General features: G+C 59.4%; 2 protein-coding genes and 1 pseudogene across 7 annotated transcripts in view; 1 reads left to right on the forward strand and 2 right to left on the reverse strand.

Moving 5' to 3' along the window:
- Nucleotides 1-19,692, reverse strand: part of IGF2 (insulin like growth factor 2) — a 29,814-nt gene extending 10,122 nt beyond the window's left edge. The window contains exons 1-3 of one of the 5 annotated variants that reach the window (XM_015113350.3): nt 19,318-19,689; nt 10,067-10,289; nt 8,090-8,341 (exon numbers count right to left, since the gene is read on the reverse strand). Coding sequence is in view for 1 of the 5 variants with exons in the window: in XM_015113346.3 (XP_014968832.3) it covers nt 19,318-19,503 (186 nt within the window). In the remaining 4 variants the exon portion in view is untranslated. Of the gene's footprint in view, nt 1-8,089; nt 8,342-10,066; nt 10,290-19,317 lie in introns of all 5 variants that reach the window. The other 4 variants (XM_077961710.1, XM_077961709.1, XM_077961711.1 and 1 more) reach the window with 4 other exon arrangements.
- On the forward strand, nt 662-8,082 carry LOC144334014 (uncharacterized; annotated as a pseudogene). Its single transcript, XR_013403341.1, has 4 exons — nt 662-745; nt 1,040-1,468; nt 6,734-7,004; nt 7,844-8,082. The product of XR_013403341.1 is annotated as an uncharacterized LOC144334014 (transcript).
- A 1,134-nt stretch (nt 19,693-20,826) lies between the features above and the next one.
- Nucleotides 20,827-22,350, reverse strand: INS (insulin). Its single transcript, XM_028833049.2, has 3 exons — nt 22,196-22,350; nt 21,797-22,000; nt 20,827-21,044 (listed from the first exon to the last, which is right to left on the reverse strand). The coding sequence occupies exons 2-3, from the start codon at nt 21,981-21,983 to the stop codon at nt 20,899-20,901; spliced, it is 333 nt and encodes a 110-aa protein (XP_028688882.1). The 5' UTR covers nt 21,984-22,000; nt 22,196-22,350; the 3' UTR covers nt 20,827-20,898.
- Nucleotides 22,351-22,653: the final 303 nt, after the last annotated feature.

Here is a 22,653-nt window from a genome sequence, read left to right on the forward strand (position 1 = left end):
CCGCGGAGCCCTCGCCCCGCCCCTGGCCCGCCCCCGCAACCCGAGCCAAGCGCGGGGCGGGGGGCGCGGGCTGGGGGCCCTGGGGCCCTGGGGCCCCGGTTGGGGGGGGCGGCGGTCGCGGGGGCTGGGGGGTGCGCGGGGACGAGGCTGAGTGGGGGGCAGGGAGCCGCAGAGCGCCAAGGCCATGCTGAATGCCCGTTCTAGAGAATTCAGGGGCCCCATCTAGGGTTTCTGGGGTGCCAGGGCGGCCTGTGCTCGTGAGCTGGGGTCTCCGGGCAGGCAGGGGCAGGCAGGATCCCAGATCCCTGCCAGGAGGCTGCACTGCGGGTGCGCCCCGTCTGAGTGCAGATGCAGGTGGCTCGGGGCTGGATCGGGGGATCCTTGTTGGTTGCTGCGGCGGAGGGGGCCCCTGGGCTCAGGCGGGGCGCGCAGCCGCCACCTGCCCTAGCAGGAGGAGCCGGCCACGCGGCGCTTGGAGCCTCAGCCAGATCCCGAGCGCCCCCCGGTGCCGCGCCGGAGCCCCGGAGCCCCCGCCAGGTGCGGGACGCACGGAAGGCCGGCTGGGCCAGGCCGAATCTGGGCCAGGCCTGTAGCCTGCCGAGGCTCCGGCCGCCAAAGGAGAGAGAATCAGGGCGGGAAACACAGCTCAAATCCTACCTGCATGGCCGAGCTCACCGGGGTGCGTCTAAGTAGCTCGACTTTGCGGCCCACCCAAAATATCCGGATAATGGTTACCCCGTCCTCAGTGCGTTGGACTTGCATAGACGCGAGTTCAGTCTCGGGGGTCACCACGATAATTTGGGGGTCTGGGGAAACCATCTCCTGGAGAGTTTGAACGATGTAAGAAAGCACTGTGATTTTTATCAAGTCAAAACCACGCACAAAATCCCGCACCCCGCCAGCCCCCCGCCGCCAAAGCCTGGTCAAGGGGAAGGGGCCGCCGGCGGAAACTCGCGCCCCCCGGGCCCCCCTCGCCCCCCTCGCTCCGCCATCAATCACTTCGCCCGCGCTCCGCGCGCGCCTCCCGGCGGAGTCCTAGGCCCGCGGGCTAGAGACGCTTTACCGCCCGGCGGGAGCGCCTCTCCTCCGCGTCCCTTTCCGCAGCCCCCTGCCCGCCCCACTTAGGGGCCCTCCAGCCGCTTTCCCCACAAATGAGATCTTTGCAATAAGCAAACGAAAGTGGCGCGGATTTCGGGGCGCCCAGCCGGAGCGAGCGCAGCCGCCAAGCCTCAAGTCCTCAGCCGGGTCCCGTGCCCCACGCCGGCCTCTCCGGCGGCAGCCGGATACGAGCGCCAGCACCGGCGGGACAGCAGCAGATGAGGGCCGAGAGCCGGGCAGGGGCGCAGAGGCAGCGGGGACCGGCGCGGCGGGGAGCTCACCGCGAGGCTGGAGGCTGCGATCGCGGGCGCACCAGGAGCTCAGGCGGCGGGCGATCGAACGCTCTGTGGCGGGCGGTGGACGCTGCTGAAGGTGAGCGAGACCCCGGGGCCAGTCCTCAGCGTCCGGGAGCAACGCCCAGTCCGCTGGAAGACCCGAGGACAATGACCAAATTTGGGGGAGACTGGGGGCAATGCCCGGTCGCTTTCCTGGACGCAGGGAAGCCCTGTCCACGTCCTGAGGGCGCGCGGCCGACCCAAGTGTGTTTGGGCAACGCTAGAGAGAAATTTCCCAAATCCTAGTTGCTCTGGGGACTTCGTAGGAGAAAGAAAGGCCCGAAACCAGTGCCCGCTGTGCACGGGGTTGAGGAAGCTGCAGTGGGCGGCCGTCGATCCGGGAACAATGCCCAAATTTTGGGGAACGCAAGGCAGAGTTCTTTCTGCCTTGCGGGCTTAGCGAATGGGTGTCCTGGAGGAGGAGACCCCGGGGACTCCGTTAATGTGGGAACCTTGATTAATGACTAAACCTGAGACTCTACAAAAATAGATTACAGGTTTGGGGGATGAGGGAACTTGCTCCATGCAATTGGGAACATAGAGAAAGAGGTCTAAAATAGGGGCCAGCTAGCTTGGGGGACCCAGGAAATCCCAGACCAATTTTTGAGGAGGGGTAGTTAAAGGAAATTCTCCATATGAAATTGGGAGTTTTGCCTAAGAGGCACATTGCCTAAAATTGGCAGATGAAAGCAAGGGACACATTTTGGGGATCCAAACACATTCTTGGTGTGTTAGAGGGAAGCTGAGATTAATTTTCACATCTTAAGAATACAAGTTAGTCGCCTGGACGTTGGCAGCATGCGGAGAAAAGTAACTTTCATAATTACTGTGGCTTCAGGGAAACATTTTAATGCCCTTTAGAGATGGAAGAAAGCACTGTCTAAATTTTGGGGGAGCCTGGAGTGTGATCAGTACATTTGGGGAAAACGAACAAAAAAAATCAGTATTCTTTTTCTATGTCAAATTTTAAATTATTTCCATTAGTTTATTTTCGGTAAATAAGAAAAATACTATATATTTTCCTGGACAGTGTCTGCATTTAGGGAAGCCCCAGTGAAACACGTTTCAGGTTTTTGGGACACTTGGAAATTACCCAATGGAGATTTGATATCTAAATGTCTGGGAACCTGGTTAGTAGCTAGGAAACTTACAGGTCACAGGTTTTTTCATGCCTGGGATTTCTGGGACCCAGGGACATTTTTTAGTGTGCTTTGGGGGTCCATGGAACATTTTCTAAATGTAGGGGGACCCAGGGCAGGGATCATAAAGTCAGGAGACTCATAAATCAGTATTTTAAAAAATACCTCAATTGTTTTTGTGAAGGGAAAAAAATCTCAATTTGCTTGGAAGGCTGGGAGATGATACCTCAATTTGGGGGCTCCAGGAAAATCGTTTTTGAATCTAAAGATCTAGGGAAGTCACTCATAGTCCTTGGAGGACTTGTACGTTTTAGGTATGTATGTTTTTGAGAAAGGAGATTCAGCGTTCCTATGTCTTAGGACTTAGGAATTTTCAGATTTTGTGATAGGGAGTGTACAGTGTGTTTGAAGGAAATATTGCTTAACTTTCAGATGACTCAGTGGGTTGTTGGAGCCCAAGAAATCGGTGCCTTCCTCTGATCCGAGGGCAATGCCGAATGTTTCTAGAGGGCCTGGAGAGCGGCGTCCAGAACATCCAAGTATGGGGGACCAGGAAGAGGGTCCAGTGTGATCCTGGCCATTGGGGTTTCAGACCAATGCCTGAATTTTGGAAAAGCAAGATTCTTGTGGCGAAGCTCCTGGGACCCAGAGAATTGTTTAATAGTCAATGTTGTGATGCAGAGAAAATGCTCAGAATGTTTGGGAACTGGGGCCGTTAGCAACACCTGGCATAACAGAAATAAAAATAGCCTCTGCCCAAGGGGTTCTTTTGTGCTTCGTTTAGCCCAGAGGGACCGGTGAGACCCTGTGTGATTTGGGAGACCTGGAGAATCCTGGGTCACACTTGAGCACCTCCTGGTAACTGCTCAGTGTGTTCCAGGGACCTGAGTGGCAGTGTCTACACTTAACGGACTTGATTCATGGCCAAGCAGCGTATAGAGCCATAGACATTAATGCCGCAAAGCTTTGTGACTCACACACCCACAACATTCTCAATAGGTTTTGGGAATCATTGGGGAAATCTCTCCATTTTATGAAACTCAGGCAATCAGAGGGCAGGTCTTTTTTGATTCAGAAAAGGATTGAATGTGCTCTGGGTGTAATGCCCGAATTTGGGGGAAGGTATGGGAAGGAATTTTCATACTCTGAGGGTTCCAACCTTCCAGCCCTGCTCAGTGTCCTGAGGGACTTGGGATTCAACGTGTAAAATTTAGGGAACCCAGGTTAGCGCGAATAGATTTGCAGAACTAAGTAGCAAATGTCCCATGCTGAGGTGAAGGGGAAGGGTGGGGTGGGGGTGCGGAATGGGGCGGAAATGTGGGGGAAACAGTAAGCTTAGGAGACCCTGGAGTTAATTTTCAAAATTATGGGGGGAAGGTCCACTTGTTTGGGGAACAATGTCCAAGTGTGGAAAGGGCACTGTCCACATCCTGGGGAACCAGGCAAATCGGTCAGCGCGACCACCACGGACCAAGGGCTTCGTCTTTAAAATTAGGGAACCCGGGTTAGTAGTCTGTAAATCTGTGGGACCTGGGGAGGGGTGTATAAAACTGTCCAGAGCCTGGAAGAAAGCAAATCTGGGGACCCAGGCGACATAGTGTAAGTCTGGAAAAGCCAGCCCGGGCTGGTGTGTTTTGACGTCCCCGGAAATTAATGTCCAAGAAAATTCTTGTGACCCGTCGAAATGCTGAATATATTTGGAAGACTTGGGAAGCAATGCTTAAATTTAGAGGATCCCAGAACAAGTAAAATGTCCGAGTTTGGGGAAAGCAGGGAAGTTGTTCCGTGGATTGGGATCCCCCAGGATCAAAGGCTAATTGTTGAGCTCAAGCTTCCCGGGCCGCGGAAGGAAGGCGCTGCCCGGGATTCACCTTGACTGGGGCGCGTGCGGAGCACTGGCGCCCTCCCCGGGGAACGCGAGCGCGGGCGGCGCGGGCAGGTAGCGCGGAGCGCCCTGGCGCGCACGGCCGGCTGAAATTCTGCTTTTCGGTCTTTGGGTTTTTTCTTTCTTTCTTTTCTTTTTCTTTGCCTTCTCCACACGGAGAGCGCGTTTGTGGCGGCAGCCCGAGCTTAGCGGGCGTCTGGGTGGAAGGAAGAAACCCAAAGGCCGCGAGGGAGCGACCAGCACGCTGCTTCCCGGGAGCTCCCGGGACTCCCAGCTACCTGCTCGGTCCCCGCGTGGGAGGTCCGCAGGCTTCCCCTCGCCACTGCGCCCCACTCGCCTCTGCGCTGCGAGCCTAGGCGAAGCCGCGGCCGAGCCGCCACCGGGGGCAGGCTAGTCCCCGGCTTGGCTTGGGGGCCCGGAGCACCCCCGGCGGCCACCCCCGGCCCGCCTCGGAGCTTTGCGCGCGCCGTTCGGGCCTTCGCCAGCACCAAACAAGGGTGAAACCAGTTTTGTTTGGGTAACACTGAAGAGGAGAGGAAGTGGGGAGGAAAATGAGAAACATGGGGCCGGTGGGGAGGGGGGTGCAGGACTGCACGCCGCTGGGGTGCCAGGCGTCTCTTTTCGTTCTCTCCAAGCGAATTTTCAGGGAAAGCCTGTCCACTCAGGCTGGGGAAAGCCCAGTTCCTTAAAGGCAAATATTAAACCCGTGTGCAGGCGCCCAACCGCACCGTCAGCAGGAACAAGGTCACCCCTTGGCGTTGGGCAATGTCGGGCGATGGGGCAGTGGCCTTAAGGGGACCTGTGGGGTGGGTGGGGGGACTGCCAGAGAGGGGGCACCGCTGGGGACCAGCAGAATGGTGTGGGATCTTGGGGCAAGTACAGTGGGCACTGCTTGTCACCATTGTCACCCCATAGGAGGACCCCCGCTAGAAGGGGGGCATCTCAAAGCCTGGCACTGGGGAGGCAGAAGTTAACAGCCTTGGACAGGTGTGGGGAGCTGAGCAGGGTGAGGCATCTCTTTCACATTAGCTTGGCAAGACGGAGAGAACCCCCCCACCATGAAAAACAGTCCATTTTCCACCCAGAGCACAAGACATATGGGAATGTCCCCTTCAAATTTCTGTCTGCATCAATCACCCCCAAGTCCCATTCCAAGAACATCTGGCCCATCTACCCCCACCCATCACTGGCCCCCTTCCCACCAGCCTTCTGCAGCCTCCCGGTTTCCCAGCTCTCTGGCCGCTCCGGCCCGTTTCTATAGAACAGGGAGCCTCCAGCAGAGAATCTCCGACTGTGTTAATGTTTTCCTCTGCAAGGTGACTTGTAAATTTGGAGGTGAGGAGCATTTGAAAAGTGCCTGTCTGCAAACCTGGATCCTGGGAGAGCAGACTAGGTTGCTGAGGCTCCTGTCATTGACAAAACCAGGGCCCCCAGGGCCAGCTCTGGGCTCCCCACTCCTTTTCCTCCACGCCTGCTTCCCAGGCTGGGGACAGGATGGGCACTGGGGGAGAGCCCCAGTTCCGAGTTGTGGACTCTCCTCTTCTTTGGGGGTGCTGGGGACAATTACACTAGTGACCTGTTTGGGGGTCTCTTCCCCTTGTTCTACCCTGCAGAGGTGCCTTCCCCCAAGGAGCCACCACTCATGCTTGGAGACACATGCCTGGACTTTTTGAGGTAGGAAGAAGGCTGAGGTCACCTTGGGGTGTCCACAGCAGGGTGTAGTGGCCCTGTAGGGAGGGAGGAGCAGGTGGGGAAGTAGGGGGACACACATGTTCCCCCTCCCTCACGGGGCTGCCTGCTGAGTACTCTCCTTATTTAGTCAAAAGTGACCAGGGCAAGCTGGAGGCTGGGGCAGACCCCGGTCGCCCTGGGACTCAAAAAGCACACCGGCTCCCCCCTAGCCAAGACCAGCATCCGGGTTCTTCCCCAAGACCAGCTCCTTCCCTACTACTTCCAGCCCCCGGAGGTAGGAAGGGTCCCGCCAGCAGTCCAAGGGTGTTGGGAGGGGGCTGGGGTCTCCTCTCGCCCAGAGCTTGGCTGGCAAGAACTTTAGCCCCAAGCAGCACCCTCCCCCAGCCCTGACCCAGCACCTCACCAGGGCAGCGCTGGTCTCCTCTCCACTGGCAAACCCAATTTCCACAGAGAATGAACATCCCCTCAAGGACTCAGACTCACCCCACAGAGCCTGGCCCATACCCCAGCCTCAGCCTGTGGCCGCCGCACATCCCCTCGCTCACCGGCCTGCGGTGGGTCTTTCTCATTCCCGTTTCCTCCCCGGCTCTGGCTCTGAGCTCACCGCTCACCCGTCCATGGGACCAAGCCCAGCAGTTTACAAACCCAGTTCCTTTCTCCAAGGGTCCTCAGAGCGCCCCTCCGTCACCCCCTGCAGGGCGCTGACCTTGCGCTCGCTCCCCTCTCTGGCGAAGGACACGCTTGCTGGCGTCAGCCCGGCTGGACTGGGAAGTCCGACGGAGGACCCAAACTGGAAGCCTCCACGCCAGACAGCACAGACCACCCAAAGGCTGCTCGACCCACCCAAAGCCAAAAGTACGTGGGGGATATGGGTCCAGGTTGGGGTGCTTGGGAGAGGGCCCTGGGAGAGGGGTTCAGACGGTACATGCTCCAAAGCACTGAGATGGCGCCACTGTGTTACTGTTTTATTGAGTGTCTAAGCTGAAGACAGCTTTGAAAGAGCGCTCCTGGCTTCTATCTGGGCAAACCAGCCTGAGGAGTCCACTGCTGGGTCCCTCCCTGCAGGCCCCGAGGGAGGCCCCTGTCATGGGGCAGGTGCAGGGACTCCAATCCATGTGCCTCCACCTCCAGTGCTCCCCAAGTCCTGGAACCTCCCCCGTCACCCCAGTGCCTGACCAGTGAATGGGTGCGGCCACCCCCGTCACCCCAGTGCCTGACCAGTGAATGGGTGCGGCCACCCCCACAGAGCTCCCTCCGGCCGAGGCAGAGGCCACTGGCCGGGCCTTTCTAGCCACCTTCCATCCTCCTCACACAAAGGAAGCCCCGCAGGCTCCTGACCACAATGGGATCCTGACGCCGGAGCCCCTCAGGCCCTTTGCTCAGAGGCCTCTGGTTATTGCCTCAATTCTGAACAGCCAGGAGTCCTGAGACTGTCACCCACTTTGACAAATAGGGACAGACAGAAAGGTTAGGCTATTGGTGCAAGACCCCACGGCCAGCAGCCTGGGGCGGGGAGAACCCAGGGGTCTCACAGCCCCCAGCAGAGCCCAGCTTTCCTTGGGTTTCCAGATTATTCCTAACTGATATATTTTCCCCTTTTCCCCCCTTTATCCACTTTCTGCCTATCTTCTCCCTCTTGGCTGCCCACTCTCTTGTTGCCCCTCTCCCCTTCTCTGCCCGTTTTCCTCTCCCAGGAGCTCCCCTGCCAGGACCTCAGTGCTGTGGAGACTGCAGGAAGCCTGCTCTGCCCACACCTGCTCTGGCCCCTGGAAACACCTGGAGCCCACCACAGAACTCCAGATCCCAGCTGTGTGACTCACAATCCACACCAGCCTCTCTGAGCCACAGCTGCTTGCAGAAGCAGGCGATCCCAGTCTGAAGACCCCTGCACAAAGCCTGTGGCCCTCTCTGCGAGGCCTCAGGGTGCCTGAGACACTCACCTCTCTGCCTCTGCAGTTGGGGCTGGGACTGGGACTGGCTGCCAGCCTTAGTTCTGGGAGCACTGGGGTCGCCTGGGCCACAGGCCACAGCAGCTCACCTCAGGACTGGACTCTCTGGCCACTCTGGCCTGCTGGGGCTCAGGCTGTGGGGCAGGCTGGGCAGGGGGCTGAGCCGGCAGCGATTCGGAGGCCTGGAGCTGGGGGCTGGAATTCACCTCCGCCCACACAAGCTCAGTGGTGACTCTTCGGCCCCTGAGGAAAAGCAAAAAGATGTTGCTGAGATTACCTCATTTATTTATTTGTTTATTTATTTAGAGACAGAGTCTCACTCTGTCACCAGGCTGGAGTGCATTGGTGCAATCTCAGCTCACTGCAACCTCTACCTCCCGGGTTCATGCCATTCTCCTGCCTCAGCCTCCCGAGTAGCTGGGACTACAGGCACATGCCACCACACCCAGCTAATTTTTTGTGTTTTTAGTAGAGACGAGGTTTCACCGTGTTAGCCAGGATGGTCTCGATCTCCTGACCTTGTGATCCACCCGCCTCGGCCTCCCAAAGTGCTGAGATTACAGGTGTGAGCCACCGCGCCCGGCCGGTCTCTTTTAAAAGCAAAGCCCCCCCATACACACCAAGCCTGAGCCCTGTCCCATCCCCCTCCCCTGGCTACCTTCGGATCACCTTGTCAGGATTTGAGCAGTGGTTCCCCCTCGAGCCCCTCCCCCGCCTAGAGCTCCCTTTTTCAAAGTCCAAGGGAAGGTAGAAGTGGTGAGAAGTTTGCCTAGAAAGGGCGTTCTGGTGCTGATGGAGAGGCTGAAATCCTTCTGTTAGACAGGCTGCCCAGGTCCTGGGCCAGGGTGGGCTTCCGCCTGGCACTGGGGGTGGAGGGCTGCCCACAAATGGCCCACCTTGAGGGGTCACAGCACAGAATATGAAACCCTCCTGCACCTCCAAACACTCCCACCTTGGAAGGAGACAAGGAGGGGGGCCCGGCAAAAGCCACTGGATGCACAGCTCTGCCTTGACGAGGCCAGTGAGGGAGGGGTGGCTGTGCTTCCTGGGGAAATGAATCCGCTCCCCACAGACACCACCCTGGGTGGATTGAGGAGTCTGGGTCCAGGGCGCAAGAAAGAAAAACTTCATGCATGAATGAGAATTCCCAGGGAAACTGCCCTGGCCCCAAGGCCCCTCTGTGTGCCAGGGAGGCTGAGAGGGTGGCAAGGGGGACCAGGTGCACCATCAGGAGGAGAGAAGCTAAACCTGGGGGGGACACGGAGGGGCATTGTTGCCCGCTCCCGGCCTTTCTCCTCAGTCTCCTGTCCAATTTCTTGCTGGTGGTCAGGAGGCATAGGGAGGTGGGAGAGAGGGAAGCTTTACTTTTAAAATGGTGTGTATATGTGTGTGTGTGTGTGTGTGTGTGTATATATATATATATATATATATATATATATATAAATAAAATATCTGCACCAGAATCTCGGGCCCCTGGCTGCTCTGCAAAGTCTCCTGTTTGTCTCTGGGAATGGGGTGGGGGATGCAATAGGAGGAAATTTTTCACACAGAAAGACTCTTCCCTTTACACTTGTGAAGACAGCTGTGTGTTCCCGCTGGGAAGAGCCGCCTGGCCCTCCTCCCCTACCCCTCCCATTTTGCTTGGTGAATTAGTAAAGGAAAACCTATTTTCCTTGCAAAAGCCTCAGTGGCTTTGTGCAGCCCTATAGAAGAACGCTCTCCACAGTGGCCTTTCCCGCCACCCCCGCCAAGTTGAGGCTGCTCTCAGGCTTCCCTGCCACCCCCCACCCCCGAAGTTGAAGTGGAGGCTGCTCTCAGGAGGCTTCCCTGGACCCTCCAGCAGCAGAAATTCTTCCCCTCCTTCAGAAATCAGGATCCTGACAGCTGCCCCGAGCTCCGGGCCCACCCATGCCTGAACACTCAAAATGCAGCTCTTCTCCCACACTCAAGGGATGGGAGCCCAGTTACCTGTACTCTAGTCTCTGCGCAATCCCCGCAGCTCCTGGACAGTGGATAAAGGGGACCGGGGAGTCACTGGTGCCCAAGGCTCTCTGCCGAAACTGCCTGGATGATGATCTGCCAGCCTGGCCAATATTAGCAGTCGCCACCAAAGCAGGTGGTGGTCTGGCTGTGGCGTCCAGACCCTCTGGCCAGGTTGACGTGGAGGAGGAGGAGGGGGACAAGGCTGAGGCTGGAGAAACAAAGGGCACTTTTAGAGTGTGCATGTGAATGCAGCCCCTACAGATGGGATAGCCTCATCTCTGCTGAGCATGGCACCTGCTCAAATGCCAACTGAAATGATGGGTTCACCCCTCACCTCCTCTTCCCCTCCACTCCTTTCCCTGAGCCCCTCCAAATTTGGGGAGCTTTGTGCCAACTTGGTAGTGCTGAGGCCGCTGGGGCAGCTGGCTCAGGCACTTTCCAGCACCAGGGCATGGTGCATTAGGGGATGGAGGTTTGGCCCACCTCTGACCTGGCAGAAAGGCGCCTGTGGGCGTGGGTATAAGCCAGAAGCCCCCTGCCTGCCAGGAGGTAGGGGCTATGTGGAGGTAGTGGGGAGTGGGTGTAGCTCTACTTAGAGTGACACTTGGCAGTTACTTGACACCCTGGAATGTTGGTGGGCGTGGCACTGGTAAAATGGTGGAGGAATAAGGGGGGAAAAGCAGGGTTCAAGAATGAGCAGAAAAATTGGATTTTAGGTGTTCCTAGTACAGTGATGTCCTTCTATGTTCCATGGACAAGGGACCTAGCTGGGAGTTTTCCACTTCACTATTCATGTCTGATCTGACCTCGTGCAGTCCATGTGTGGTACTAAGTTCTAATGATACTGCTGCAAGTGGCACTCGCAGGCATTCCTGGATGGGGTGATTGGACAGGTTTGCAGCCTTTCTAATCAAAGCACAGACTCAAAGCTGACAGCAGCAGGGTGAGGGTTCATATAGAAGCACCCACCAGATTGGACCAAATCACACTGGAAATTTCTAACCTCTTCCCCAAGCCTGCAGGAAGACCAGGCACAAAGACACAGGAAGAGGCAAAGACATGTACTTTCCAGAGAGCCACCAGTCCCCACCCTCCCAACACCCATGCACCCCAACCACCTTCAGTGTGTTTAGCTTACTAGCCTGGGTTGGCATTTAATTGTCCCCTTTCCCTTTTTCTTTCAAGCCCTCATCTTAAATCCCTTCATTAGCTGGAGGAATAGGACATCTAGTGGGGATAACAAGGATTTCAACAGGGAAGAGAATTAGACTTGAAGGGCATTAAAATCTGGCGTGTGTTGGGGGATGTCTCAAATAAGATGTAGATGCCCCAGAGCCATGCCCTCCCATGGGAGGAGGGAAAATGGGAGTTTTCACTTGGCTTTTGGGTGGGGAGGGATGCTAATGACCCTGTCAGGTCCAGAGCACTGAATGGGTTCACAGTCTTTCCAGCTAAAGCACAGACTCGGAGCTGGCAGCAGCTCACGGAGGGTTCAGAAAGAATCACCCACTGGATTAGACCAAGTCTTACTGGGGATTTGACACCTCTTCCTCAAGCCTGCAAGAAGAGAAGACACAAAACAAAGACTCAGGGAAAGAAACAAAACAAAGATACAAGGAAGTCAGCATGAAGCAGCCCTCGATCCTGCTGGCTCTAGCTCTGCTTTGGAGCTCTACAGCTTAGAGGCCCTGCAGCACGTGCGGGCCCCAGCGTCTGCTGCGAGATGCCCAAATGTTGCAAAGAGTGACAGCCAGAGCCCTCTGGAGACACTTGGCTGGGACTTTCCAAGCTGCAGATGGACCTAGAGAGAGTGAAGGACTGACACCAAGCCAGATGAAGTGATTTCATGGGATGCCCCCCAGAATGAAGGGTCCCCAGGTTGAGGAGGTGGGCAACTAAGGGGTTGAAAGGGAAGCAGCCCACGGCTCAAACTCCTGGCAACCTGGAGCCTCCCAGTCCCACAATGGTGTCTTGAATCCAAACTCTGCCCTGGACTGAAAGTCCATCTCTGGATGGGCCCAGGAGGAGCTCACTCTAGTCCGGGGCTATTTTATCCCATCAGGATCTTGTAACACAGGGTGTGTAAACAGAAGGAGAGCAGGGAGAAGGGGTCAGGATAGAAAGGGCCCCCGGGGAGCAGCTCAGCCATGGTGCCACCGAGACAGGACTAGAGGCATTGGGGGTCAGTGAGTTGGGGTGCGAGAGCTGTGATCCCACAGCACTACCTTCCACAGATTTTCCACGCAGAGGTTGGGGGTACACATGCTTTATGGAGACAGGTGAGAGGGACCGCAAAACGGACAAAAACTGTGGTGCAGGAGTGAGGGACGCGACATAGAAAAACCTCCTTGCTCCACTGCCTCTTAGGCCTGGGAGAGGCTCAGCTCACCCTTGTTCATGCATGAGGGTCTTGGGAACCCCCAGAAATCTACACCAAGCCTTCGCCATTTAGTGTCTTAAGTGGCCTTATGCTGACACCTGGCGGCCATTTCTAGAATTACAGTGGCATAACCCAAAGGTCTTGGGCACCGCAATTTGGGGCACTCTGGAGGGGGACTCTGCAATTTGGGGCACTCTGGAGGGGGACTCTGCAATTTGGGGCACTCTGGAGGGGGACTCTGCAATTTGGGGCACTCTGGAGGGGGACTCTGCAATTTGGAGCACTCTGGAGGGGGACTCTGGGGGCAAAGTTAGGACACCTCCCTACAGTGTCGGGGTGCCATGGGTTCTGCGCCTCTGTGTTTGGAGCCGGGGCTCTTACCTGCTTTTGTCCTGGCATTACAGTACTGGGAGGGGGCGCTAAAGGAATTCCTCCCTTTGGGTGTCTCCTACCCCAGGGGGCTGTGGCCTGGTGAGCAGCCTAAAGCTTAAGGCCTAAGCCACAGGATAGGTCTGGAAACACCTTTCTGAAACATCCGTTTTGTTCTAAGAGAGGAAACTACTACATTAGCATGAAAATAAGATCAGATCTATTACTGAGAGGCCCGGGGTAGAACGCTGGGATCCCCTTTCAGAGGCAGCGTCCCTAGGATGAGCCCAGATGGGCTGAATTTCGTTCTTAACTCGCTTCCCAGCCCCACCCTGCTCCACCTGTAAAGCGCAGATTTCCAAATCTGGCCCGAGCCTGACACCTTGTGGCCACGTGTGAGAATTACATCCACAACTTCAGAAAGCACCTTGCTTTCCAATACATCGATATTGCCATGATGACCATGGCTACAGGGCCGCTTTACCAAATCTTGGGAGTTGAGAGAAAAGGAGGAAGTAACTCACAACCTAGTCCTGAAAACACCAGATTGTGGCCCCAGAGCCCTACACCATCGAGGTACGGGAAGGCCAGGCTGCCTGTGCTGGGGAAGTGAGGCCGCCCCTCAAAGGCTATAGGGTCACAGCCCGAGGGGTTGGCAGGGCCAAGGGGCCCACTGTGCCACTCACACATCAGTGCTTGGAGGACGGATGGGCAGGAGGGGCCTGGGGGCTAACCCAGTTCACAGCCCCGCTCTGCCAATGACCTTGGACAGACGTGTTCACGCCTCCCCTCTCCCTTCCAACCTCACCGCTTTAGTGGATGGGTCTGGGTAGCCACCTCTGGCACAAAATCAATGTTAACAAACGTTCAATTTTATCCTCCCCCTGACGTCCAGTGATATTTGCCCCTGCCTCCCCTACCCACGGGGGCCAAAACCTTTTTTGGTGGTCCTACAGAAACACTGCCTAGTTGCACAGCAACTCTGCGGCAGGCCTAGGCAGCCTGGGCGATCTCTCTGCAAAGACTCCTCCACCTACCCCAGGAAAACTGGCTGGCTGGCAGAGGTTGCAGTGAACCGAGATCGCGCCATTGGACTGGACGACAGAGCAAGACTCTCAAAACAAACGAACAAACAAACTTGCTGCCTGGGAGGACTCTGGGGTTTTCACAGCCTGTGGCTCATGAAGAGGAGGGAGGCTCCAGGAGCACATATTTCAGCACTGGGCCGGATCTGCATCCCTGGCAGCGGGGGCCCAGTATGGAGCCATCTTCGAGAGCTCGGTGCCAGCAAGGCAGGAGACACCTCTTCCAGGACGCCTCCCTGGCCCCACTCCCTGCTCATTTCTGCTCCTCTGTTCTGACTCTGATGGTGCCGCTGAGGTTTCTCCCTGCCCTGGGCTTCCTTGGAAGCTGGGCTGGGGGTTGAAAGAGCTGCAAAGGCCCCTTCCCTATGGTGGGCCTCAGGACCACGGATGGCACCTGGGTGTTGCAGGCACCTCGGAGCCCCCCCTGCTGGTTTTTTTGTTTGTTTTGATTTTCTTTGTTTTTGTTTTTTCTTGGGACGGAGTTTCGCTCTCGTTGCCCAGGTTGGAGCGCAACGGCGCCATCTCGGCTCACCGCAACCTCTGCTTCCCAGGTTCAAGCGATTCTCCTGCCCCAGCCTCCTGAGTATCTGTGATTACAGGCACGTGCCACCACGCCTGGCTAATTTTATAGTTTTAGTAGAGATGGGGTTTCTCCCTGTTGGTCAGGCTGGTCTCAAACTCCTGACCTCAGGTGATCTGCCCGCCTCAGCCTCCCAAATTGCTGGGATTATAGGCATAAGCCACCGCACCCAGCCCCTCCTGCTTGTTTTACTCCAAGATGTGCAGAGGCCTCCGTATCCCAGCCCCCGGCTCCTCCCTCGGGGAGCTGCTCCTCCCTGAAAGGTCCCTTCCGCACATCCTGTTCATGCCCGGTAGCCATGGGGACTGCCACTTCCCACGGAGGACATGTCAGCTTCCCCTTGCTGTGGTGCCCAGACACGAAACACACCCGCGGGGTTGTCCCCGTAATTTGAAGGCCCAGAAAGCAGCTCACGTGTGTACTGAAGCCAGAGGCGCAGCTGCCCGAGGGCTGCCGCTCACAGACACCACTGAGCTACACCACCCGGCAGCCGAGGCAGGCAGGGGCTCCTTTGATTCCCTTCTGATAGATGAGGGAACCAAGGCCCAGAGATGCTAAGTGACTTTCCCAAGGCCACACAGCCACCAGTAGCAGAGCCAGGACATCAACGCCACCTGCCAGCTCTCACCCTTCAACCCCACACTGGCCCGGGTGGACACTCACTGGCCCTGTGGACACTGAGGGCCTGTGGCTTCTTGGCACCCACAGATCACAGCCCGTTGTAGACCTTGAGGCCACAGCCACCCCTTCTTCATTGTCAGGGCCAGCCCATGCCCAGCCAGGGGGAAGGACCCAGGTGCTAACTCCGTATGGGTCTCTGACGAGGGCAGCATGGGCAGTGCTGGGCTGGGTCTGTGCCCCTGGCAGTGGGAGCCCAGCGTGGACTCATGCTTAAGGCTGCAGTGCTGGCAGGGTCTGGGACACCTCCTTCAGGAAGCCTCTCAGCTTGCTGGCTCCTGCCTGCTCTGTTCTGAGCTCTGGTGGTGCAGCTGGAGCTGGCATGGGGTGCCCCAGCCCTCCCTCTCTCCCCTAGTTCTCAGGCAACTCCTCCCCCTACCTGGAGCCTGGCCGCCTGCTCCCTCCTTCCCCACAGCTGGGCCTAGGTTGGGAAGTGCCCATGGAGCATCTGCCCTGGGCCCAACGCCCGGGTGGCAAGGGAGGAAGCCCACCTTCCACTCGCCCCTGCCCCTGAAAGCTTTCCTTGCATCTTGGAGGTCAGGGCTCGGAGGGCCCAATGGAAGACCAAGCAGCCATCTCCGGAGTCGGGGTTTGGGAGCCTCATCGCCTCCACCATGGGGTCCCCAGGATCTCCTCCCAGCCCCGTCCTCACCACCCACCCAGCCACCCGTGTGTAATGGGCCCATGCCAGGGATCCTGTGCTCTAGAGAGGATCAGGGGATGCCCAAGGTCCCTCCGAAGCTGGGCAGCAGCAGGCCTGGATGTGGGCAGGTGGTGGCCCTGTGGAGGCTGGGCTGGGTTGGGACCGAGCTTTGAAGTGAAGGTGGACTTTGAAGACAGAAGGGTGCGATTTGAGTCCCAGCGTGAGCAGCCGCAAGTTGGCAGGGCTATGGGGGGCTCTGGCTCTGTTTTCCAAAAACACAGATGGGCTGGGAAGAGGGTCAGAGAGAGGCCTGGGCGGAATGTGGGGCCCGCGGCGCCCCCGAGGTTCTGATGACTCAGCAGCCTGGGCTGCAGGGGGCAGGGGGCAGAGCCTCCCCGAAGCCTACAGGCCTGCGGACCCCCAGGGCCGGGCCTCCTCGAGGCCGGTCTCCATCCCTGGCAAGGGCGGGACTGGCTCTGGCGCAGCCCTCAGCAGCCCTGTGACACTGCCCAGGGGTCACAGCCACCTGGGTCTAGACATTCTCAGCCTCCCTGGGTGAGGAGAGCCTGGCAGGCACCACCTATCTTTCCCTCGGCCTGAGGGACCCCGACTCTGACTTAGTCCTCGGTCCACAGGCACCCTGAGATCTCTGCCATCTCCCTGCCTTGGAAAGTGCGGACTGTGGGGTGACTTTTGGTACAGCCCCAAGCCAGCTTCTAAGGGCAGCCTCAGGGACACTGGGAGGCTTGGAGCCTGCCTCAGCAGTCCCTGGGGTCAAGGAGGATGTCACCCGACAGCAGCAGATGGGCAGGAAGTGGGGAGTCCAAGCGAGGTGGGGTGGGGACTGGGGCCACCTGGGAGCAGGGGAGTGAGCTGAGGACGCGGAGGAGCGGGTGGGAGGCCAGCAGGGAGCTTGGCGCCAGCACAGCGCGGCTGGGCCACGAGAGGGACGATGGGGTACCGCCTCCGGCCGGCCCCACTTTCGAAGGAATCTGCCTTGCTGTTCCTGCGGCCGAGGCCAGAAACAATAGTGGGAGGAAGGGCGGAGGGTGCGGAGGCGGCACCCCAGTGTGTCATCTCCGCGTTCCCAGACCTTGTCTACCCCTGCCCCCAAACATTATTTCCAGAGTGGACCTCCCTCTCCTCGCGGCGCTGGCGGAGGGGAGCGTGGGAACACGCTAACCCTGAGCTGCCCGGACCCCAGTTCCAGGCCTTCCATGCCCCCAGATCCCAGTCCCTGAAGCCCCCTCCTCACATGGGAACCAGGACTCGACCTTCCGACTGGAGTGGCTGAGGGATGGAGCCCCCTGGCCACCACTGGCCTCCAGCCTCAGTAGCCCCCAGGGGCCCTGGGGACCCTCAGCAAAACCCACAGCCCGGTCCACCTCCGGCCACGGTGGGCTCAGCCATGACGAGGATGGGACAGAGTCCCCCTGGTCTTCTCACCCTGGCTCTCTGTGATTCTAGGGCCCGCAGGTGGGGCTCAGAGTCTAGCCAGAGGCTTTCTCGGAATATTAGAGACCCAGGACGTTTGTCCCGGCCCTCTGAGAAACCCAGGCCAGTGAGAAGCTGGCCTGAGGCTTGACTTGGGGGCCAAGACTGGACCTGAGCAGGCCGGGGGCCTCGGTGGACCCCCTCATCATCATCAGATGCCTCCTCTCATTCCTAAGCCCCACGCTCTTCAGAGTGCCCATCAGGGCCCCCCACAGCTCCCAAGAGTGTCCGGCAGGGCCCCCACAGGCTCCCACAGGCCCCACAGCCCCTGGGAGTGCCCGGCAGGGGCAGGGGCAGGATGCAGCTGCTCAGACCCTGGGTGGCGGCCGGAGCCTGGACCCGTGGCTGGTGGCTGGAGTGCATCAAAAGTGAGGCTCTGATGCCATCTGCTGGTCGCACCTGTGAATGGCGGCTCCTGGCCACAGTGCTGGGAGTGGAAAGGTGCCCATCCCGGAACAAGCTACCTCATAGCCTGGCTGGAGACAGACACTGGCCAATGTTCCGCCCAAGTTCTGCCCAGGGCTACCTTTCCCAGCAGCTCAGGCTTAAATACCACCTGTCTTGGCCTCACTCTCTTCCCTGGGCTGGACCCCTGCTGGGCACCAGGACCTGAAGGGCAGGGGGGTACCCTCAGCACCCCTGAGTCCACTCTCATCCCCCCAGGGTCTGCTCAGGCCTGGAGACAGGGAGGACAGTAAATATTTGCTGCCGACAGGGGAAGGCAAACACTGCCCCAACGGCCAGGCAAAGGTGCCAGTTATCCATGCCAGAAGCAGACGTAATCCAGGGAGCCAGCCTGGAGGCAGCCACACCGCAGTGTGTCCTGGGTGGGTGGGGGCACGTGCCGTGTGCCTGGTTCCAGGTTTCAGTCTCCACTTAAGGAACGTGGTACAAGAGTTTCCTCCCTGCTCAGCACATGTGAAGGCAGGATGCCCAGACAGAAGGCTGTGTGCGGGATGGACTGCAGGCTGTCCTGAGTCCTCTAGGAATGGGCAGAGGCTTCTAGGGGGGCCGGCAGGTTTGGGGAGCCTTGGGGAGCAGTTGCCTTGTGACTGGGGAGCAGTTAGATGCACCCAACGCCAGGGTGACCACCGGGGCTGGAGGCAGCTGAGTGCCCCTGCCAGCCCGGTGGGCGTGTGGAGCCCAGGTTCCAAGGCCAGGCAGGTCTCTGGACACTGAAGGGCTGTCTTTTAACTTCCCAGAAGGGGCGGAGCATAGGCAGCGGCCCAGCAGGCGTTGCAGAGCCAAGCTCTGTGGGCCTGGCTCACATGGGGTGACCTGGGGGCTCCGGGAGCATCCATGCTCCCCAGCCAGGGCATCTGGGCACCGGTGCCCAAGGTGGTGCCTGACAGGAAACTCGGTCTGATGCTCTCTCTGCCACCTGGATCACCTTGGCCAGCTGCTTCTCACTGGGCCTGGGGGGATGGAGGGGTGATCCCTTGCCCTGGTTCTGGTCTCCCGTGTCCACCTTTTCTAGGACACAGTGTGTGGGGGGTGGGGTCAGGTGCTGGAGAAGACAGGCTTGGGGGACAGAGTCCTGGGTCTCAACAAGGTGAAAACTGGCCCCAGCTCTGGCCCAGGGCAGCTGAGGGTTCCGTGAACCGTGGCTGCGTCTCTTTTGGGTGGGCAGCCTTGCCCTCTCCTGAGGCCTCAGGCCAGAAGTCCCCCAGGACAGAGGTCACAGAAAATTTGGCCCCTCAAAGGACACTCCTCAGCCCCTAGCACCAGCCAGTGCCAGCTGCTCTGCAAGTCCTGGAAGGCTGGGGTGGTTCCAGGAGTCCCTGGACACCCAAGGGCTCCTCCTGCTACCCTCCACTCCAACACATGGTCCCCCACAGAGCGCTGACCCTCCCTTCCCAGAACAGACCTCTGCCCATCACTCCCTACGACCTTGTTGGCCATCAGGTTCGGCCAGGGCAACAGCTTGGCCAATGGCCACCTGGTGGGCAGCCTCCCAGCTGGCCCACCAGGTCCTGCTCTGGCCCAGCCCCGCGCGAGCTCACATACCTCAGCTCCAGCAGGGCGCCCCGTCTCTACCCGTGCGAGAGGGGCCGGCCGGGTGTTCCCATGGACGGCTGCTGCCGATCCCAGCCACCGCCTCCCTCCTCTTCCGGGGCCAGTGTCCGGCCGTCCACCCGCCTGCCCAGCCTTGGCCCCCACTCTGGAGGCGGGGCTAGCTGGGGGCTGTGACATCTCTGGGTGGAGGGGGCTGATGTGGTCATGGGGAAGGGGTGAGCTCAGAGCTTTAGGGACCGGGCTGCCCCAGTGGCCAGGTCCCTAACAGGAGGGTGAGCTCCTGGCCTCGAGGCCCAAGCTGGCAGTGGTCTGCAGCCACAGCCCATGCCAGTCCCAGGCTCAGCCATCCCCAGCCCAGCCCTGGGTGGGGCTCTCAGGAAAGGTGCAGATTGGTTTGGCCTGGGCAGCAGGCAGGTTGGCCCAGCCACAGGGTAGCTAGGGTCACCCGCTGACCTCCCAGGCCACAGTAGGTCCAGGCAGCCCCTGGGTTCTCGTCTGCCCACTAGGCTGAATGCCCAGCAGAGCCAACCTGTGCTCAGGGGTGCTGAAGAAGAGGCTGCGTGTCAGGATCCCCAAGGACCTGGAATCAGAATGACCTTATCACCAGGGCCCGTCAGCCCTTCTGGGTGAGCAGCAGGTCTGTAGCAAAGGAAGCCAGCCAAGTGGCCCTGCTTTCTGGGAGAGGGAGGGCTAAGGGTCCACAGAGGGACCCTGGCCCTAGTCTCTGCCTCTGTGGCCCTGGTGGTTCCCTGGTCCTCTTGGGCTGCAATCCTTAGGGCCTTATGGCCAGGGTGCCCAAGGTGTGGGCTCTGAGGCCCTGCCCAGTGCTGCCATGGTCCCTGCACCTGCCCCAGCTCATGGTGCCATCTGACCTCTCCTGCTTCCTCCAAGGCACCAGTGGGTCCTTCAGGTGTCTGGCTGGGCCTGGGCTGGCATAGGCTGTGGCTGCAGACAGCTGCCAGCTTGGGCCTCGAGACCAGGGTATGTGACTGTCCCGGGGCTGCCCAGAGCTGGGGATAGCGGGTGGCACTCGGCAGCCTCTCCCCACCTTCCCAGCCCCCTGCTCTGCAGGAACCCCTCCCTCAGCCCAGCCTCCTCCCTCCACAGGGACTCCAACAGAAATAGCTCTAAAAATAGGACCTGGGAGGGCTAGGTGGGGGAAAGTTGCTGGAATGTTCTCATTCCCTTTCCTGAACAAGGTCTCTGGGGACTCCAAGGGTCCAGAGCTACTGAACAAGAAGTCATTTCTCAGTGGTCCCACCACCCCTGGCCTCTCAGCGACCCCCCCAGCTCTGATACTGGACCCTGAGCCACAGGGTAGGGGTAGCAGGCAGCCGACAGGCATCGCCGCTTTGGGGAGAGCCACTGCATGGCGGGCCTGGCCAGCATTGGCACCTGTGGGCACCCAGAGAGCATGGAGACAGCTGGGAGGGGCTCACAACACTGCCCGGAAGCGGGGCCTGTCCCAGGGCCCCCAAGACACACAGACGGCACAGCAGGGCTGGTTCAAGGGCTTTATTCGATCTCTCTTGGTGCAGGAGGCGGAGGGTGTGGGCCGCCTGCGGGCCGCATCTAGTTGCAGTAGTTCTCCAGCTGGTAGAGGGAGCAGATGCTGGTGCAGCACTGCTCCACGATGCCGCGCTTCTGCAGGGACCCCTCCAGCGCCAAGGGCTGCAGGCTGCCTGCGCCAGGGCCCCCGCCCAGCTCCACCTGCCCCACTGCCAGGGCAGGCCGTGCAGAGCAGGTCGCGGAGCAGCAGCGAGGCAGAGGGACACAGGAGGACACAGTCAGGGAGAGACAGTGCCCACCTGCCCACCAGCCCCAGGTCGCACTCCCACCTGTCTCCAGCCAAGCCGGGCCCAGGTTAGAGGGAGGGTCACCCACACTGGGTGTGGACCCACAGGCCCCAATGCCCACATGTCCTACCTCCTTCCCCCGCCCCAGGGCGGTGCCATAGTGGGAGCCTGAACAGGTGCCCCCGGTTCTTCTCCCCAGGGCCTGTCCCCAGCATCTTCCCCATCTCCTGACTACGGAGCTGCCATGAGGCCTGGCGACAGGGGTCTGGCCCACTCAGGCAGGCAGCGTGGGGCACCCTGTGACCCCAGGTCACCCAGGACTTGTACTCAACAAAACACTTGAATCTGTGGTCATCAAATGAGGGTGGAGAAATGGGCTGCGGGGCATTTGTGTGACGGGCGAGTGGAGGGAGGAACGTGCCCACCCTCTGACGTATGTCAGGGCTCAGCTGCTGAAGCTAACGCCGTGCTCAAGCTGAGCTTCTGACTGGGCCACAGGGAGCTGGTCACTTTTAGGAGGTGACCAAGAGAACTTCATTTCTTTTTAAAAAAAGTACTCCTGACCCCCTGCTGGGTGGCAGCCTCCTGCCCCCTTCTGTCCACGCTGGGTGGGAGCGCCAGGAGCAGGGGGTGGCTGGGGGCGACCAGGGGCAGCGCTGGGCGGTGGGGCTCACCCTGAGGGTCCTCTGCCTCCCGGCGGGTCTTGGGTGTGTAGAAGAAGCCTCGCTCCCCGCACACCAGGTAGAGAGCTTCCACCAGGTGGGAGCCGCACAGGTGCTGGTTCACAAAGGCCGGGGCCGGGTCAGGTCCCCAGAGGGCCAGCAGCGCCAGCAGGGGCAAGAGGCGCATCCACAGGGCCATGGCGGAAGGACAGTGACCTGGGAGACAGGCAGGCCTGAGGCCGGCTGAAGGCCAGGTGCCCTGCCCTGGGGCCCCTGGGCTTACCCCCAAACGCTTCAAGAGCCCAGCCATGTCCTCCCTGTTGCAGAGCTGGGGCCTGGGGTCCAGCCACCCTGGAACCCCCAAGTGGGGCAGCCCTGAGCCCACCTGACGCGAAGGCCCTTGGAACAGACCTGCTTGCTGGCCTCTTCTGATGCAGCCTGTCCCGGAGGGTTGAGGGCTGCTGGGCTCCCACTGGCTTTATAGTCTCAGAGCCCATCTCCCCTGCCTGCCACCCCCTGCTGCCTGGCCCATTAGGGCCTGGGGTGGGGGGGTTAGCAGATGGCTGGGGGCTGAGGCTGCAATTTCCGGATCATTTCCCTGGTGCTGGGTCTGTGGGAAGATCTCCTTGGTCGTCAGCACCTCTTCCTCAGGGCCAGCGCGTCATTAGAGTCTTAACCAGGGGCCTGGTGGCCAGGCCTGTCCCTGCTCGCAGCTGGGGGCAAATGTCTCCAGCAGAGCAAAGCCCTCCCCGGCCCACTTTCCACATTACACCAGGAGAGCTGGGGCTGCAGGGCGGGGCTCTTTGCGCCACTATCCCCAGATCCCCTGTCCTCGGGACCTTTTTCTAAGTCCCTGGTTGCCCAAGATG

This window comes from Macaca mulatta, chromosome 14 (genome assembly GCF_049350105.2).
Source record: "Macaca mulatta isolate MMU2019108-1 chromosome 14, T2T-MMU8v2.0, whole genome shotgun sequence".
NCBI classification, from domain to species: domain Eukaryota; kingdom Metazoa; phylum Chordata; class Mammalia; order Primates; family Cercopithecidae; genus Macaca; species Macaca mulatta.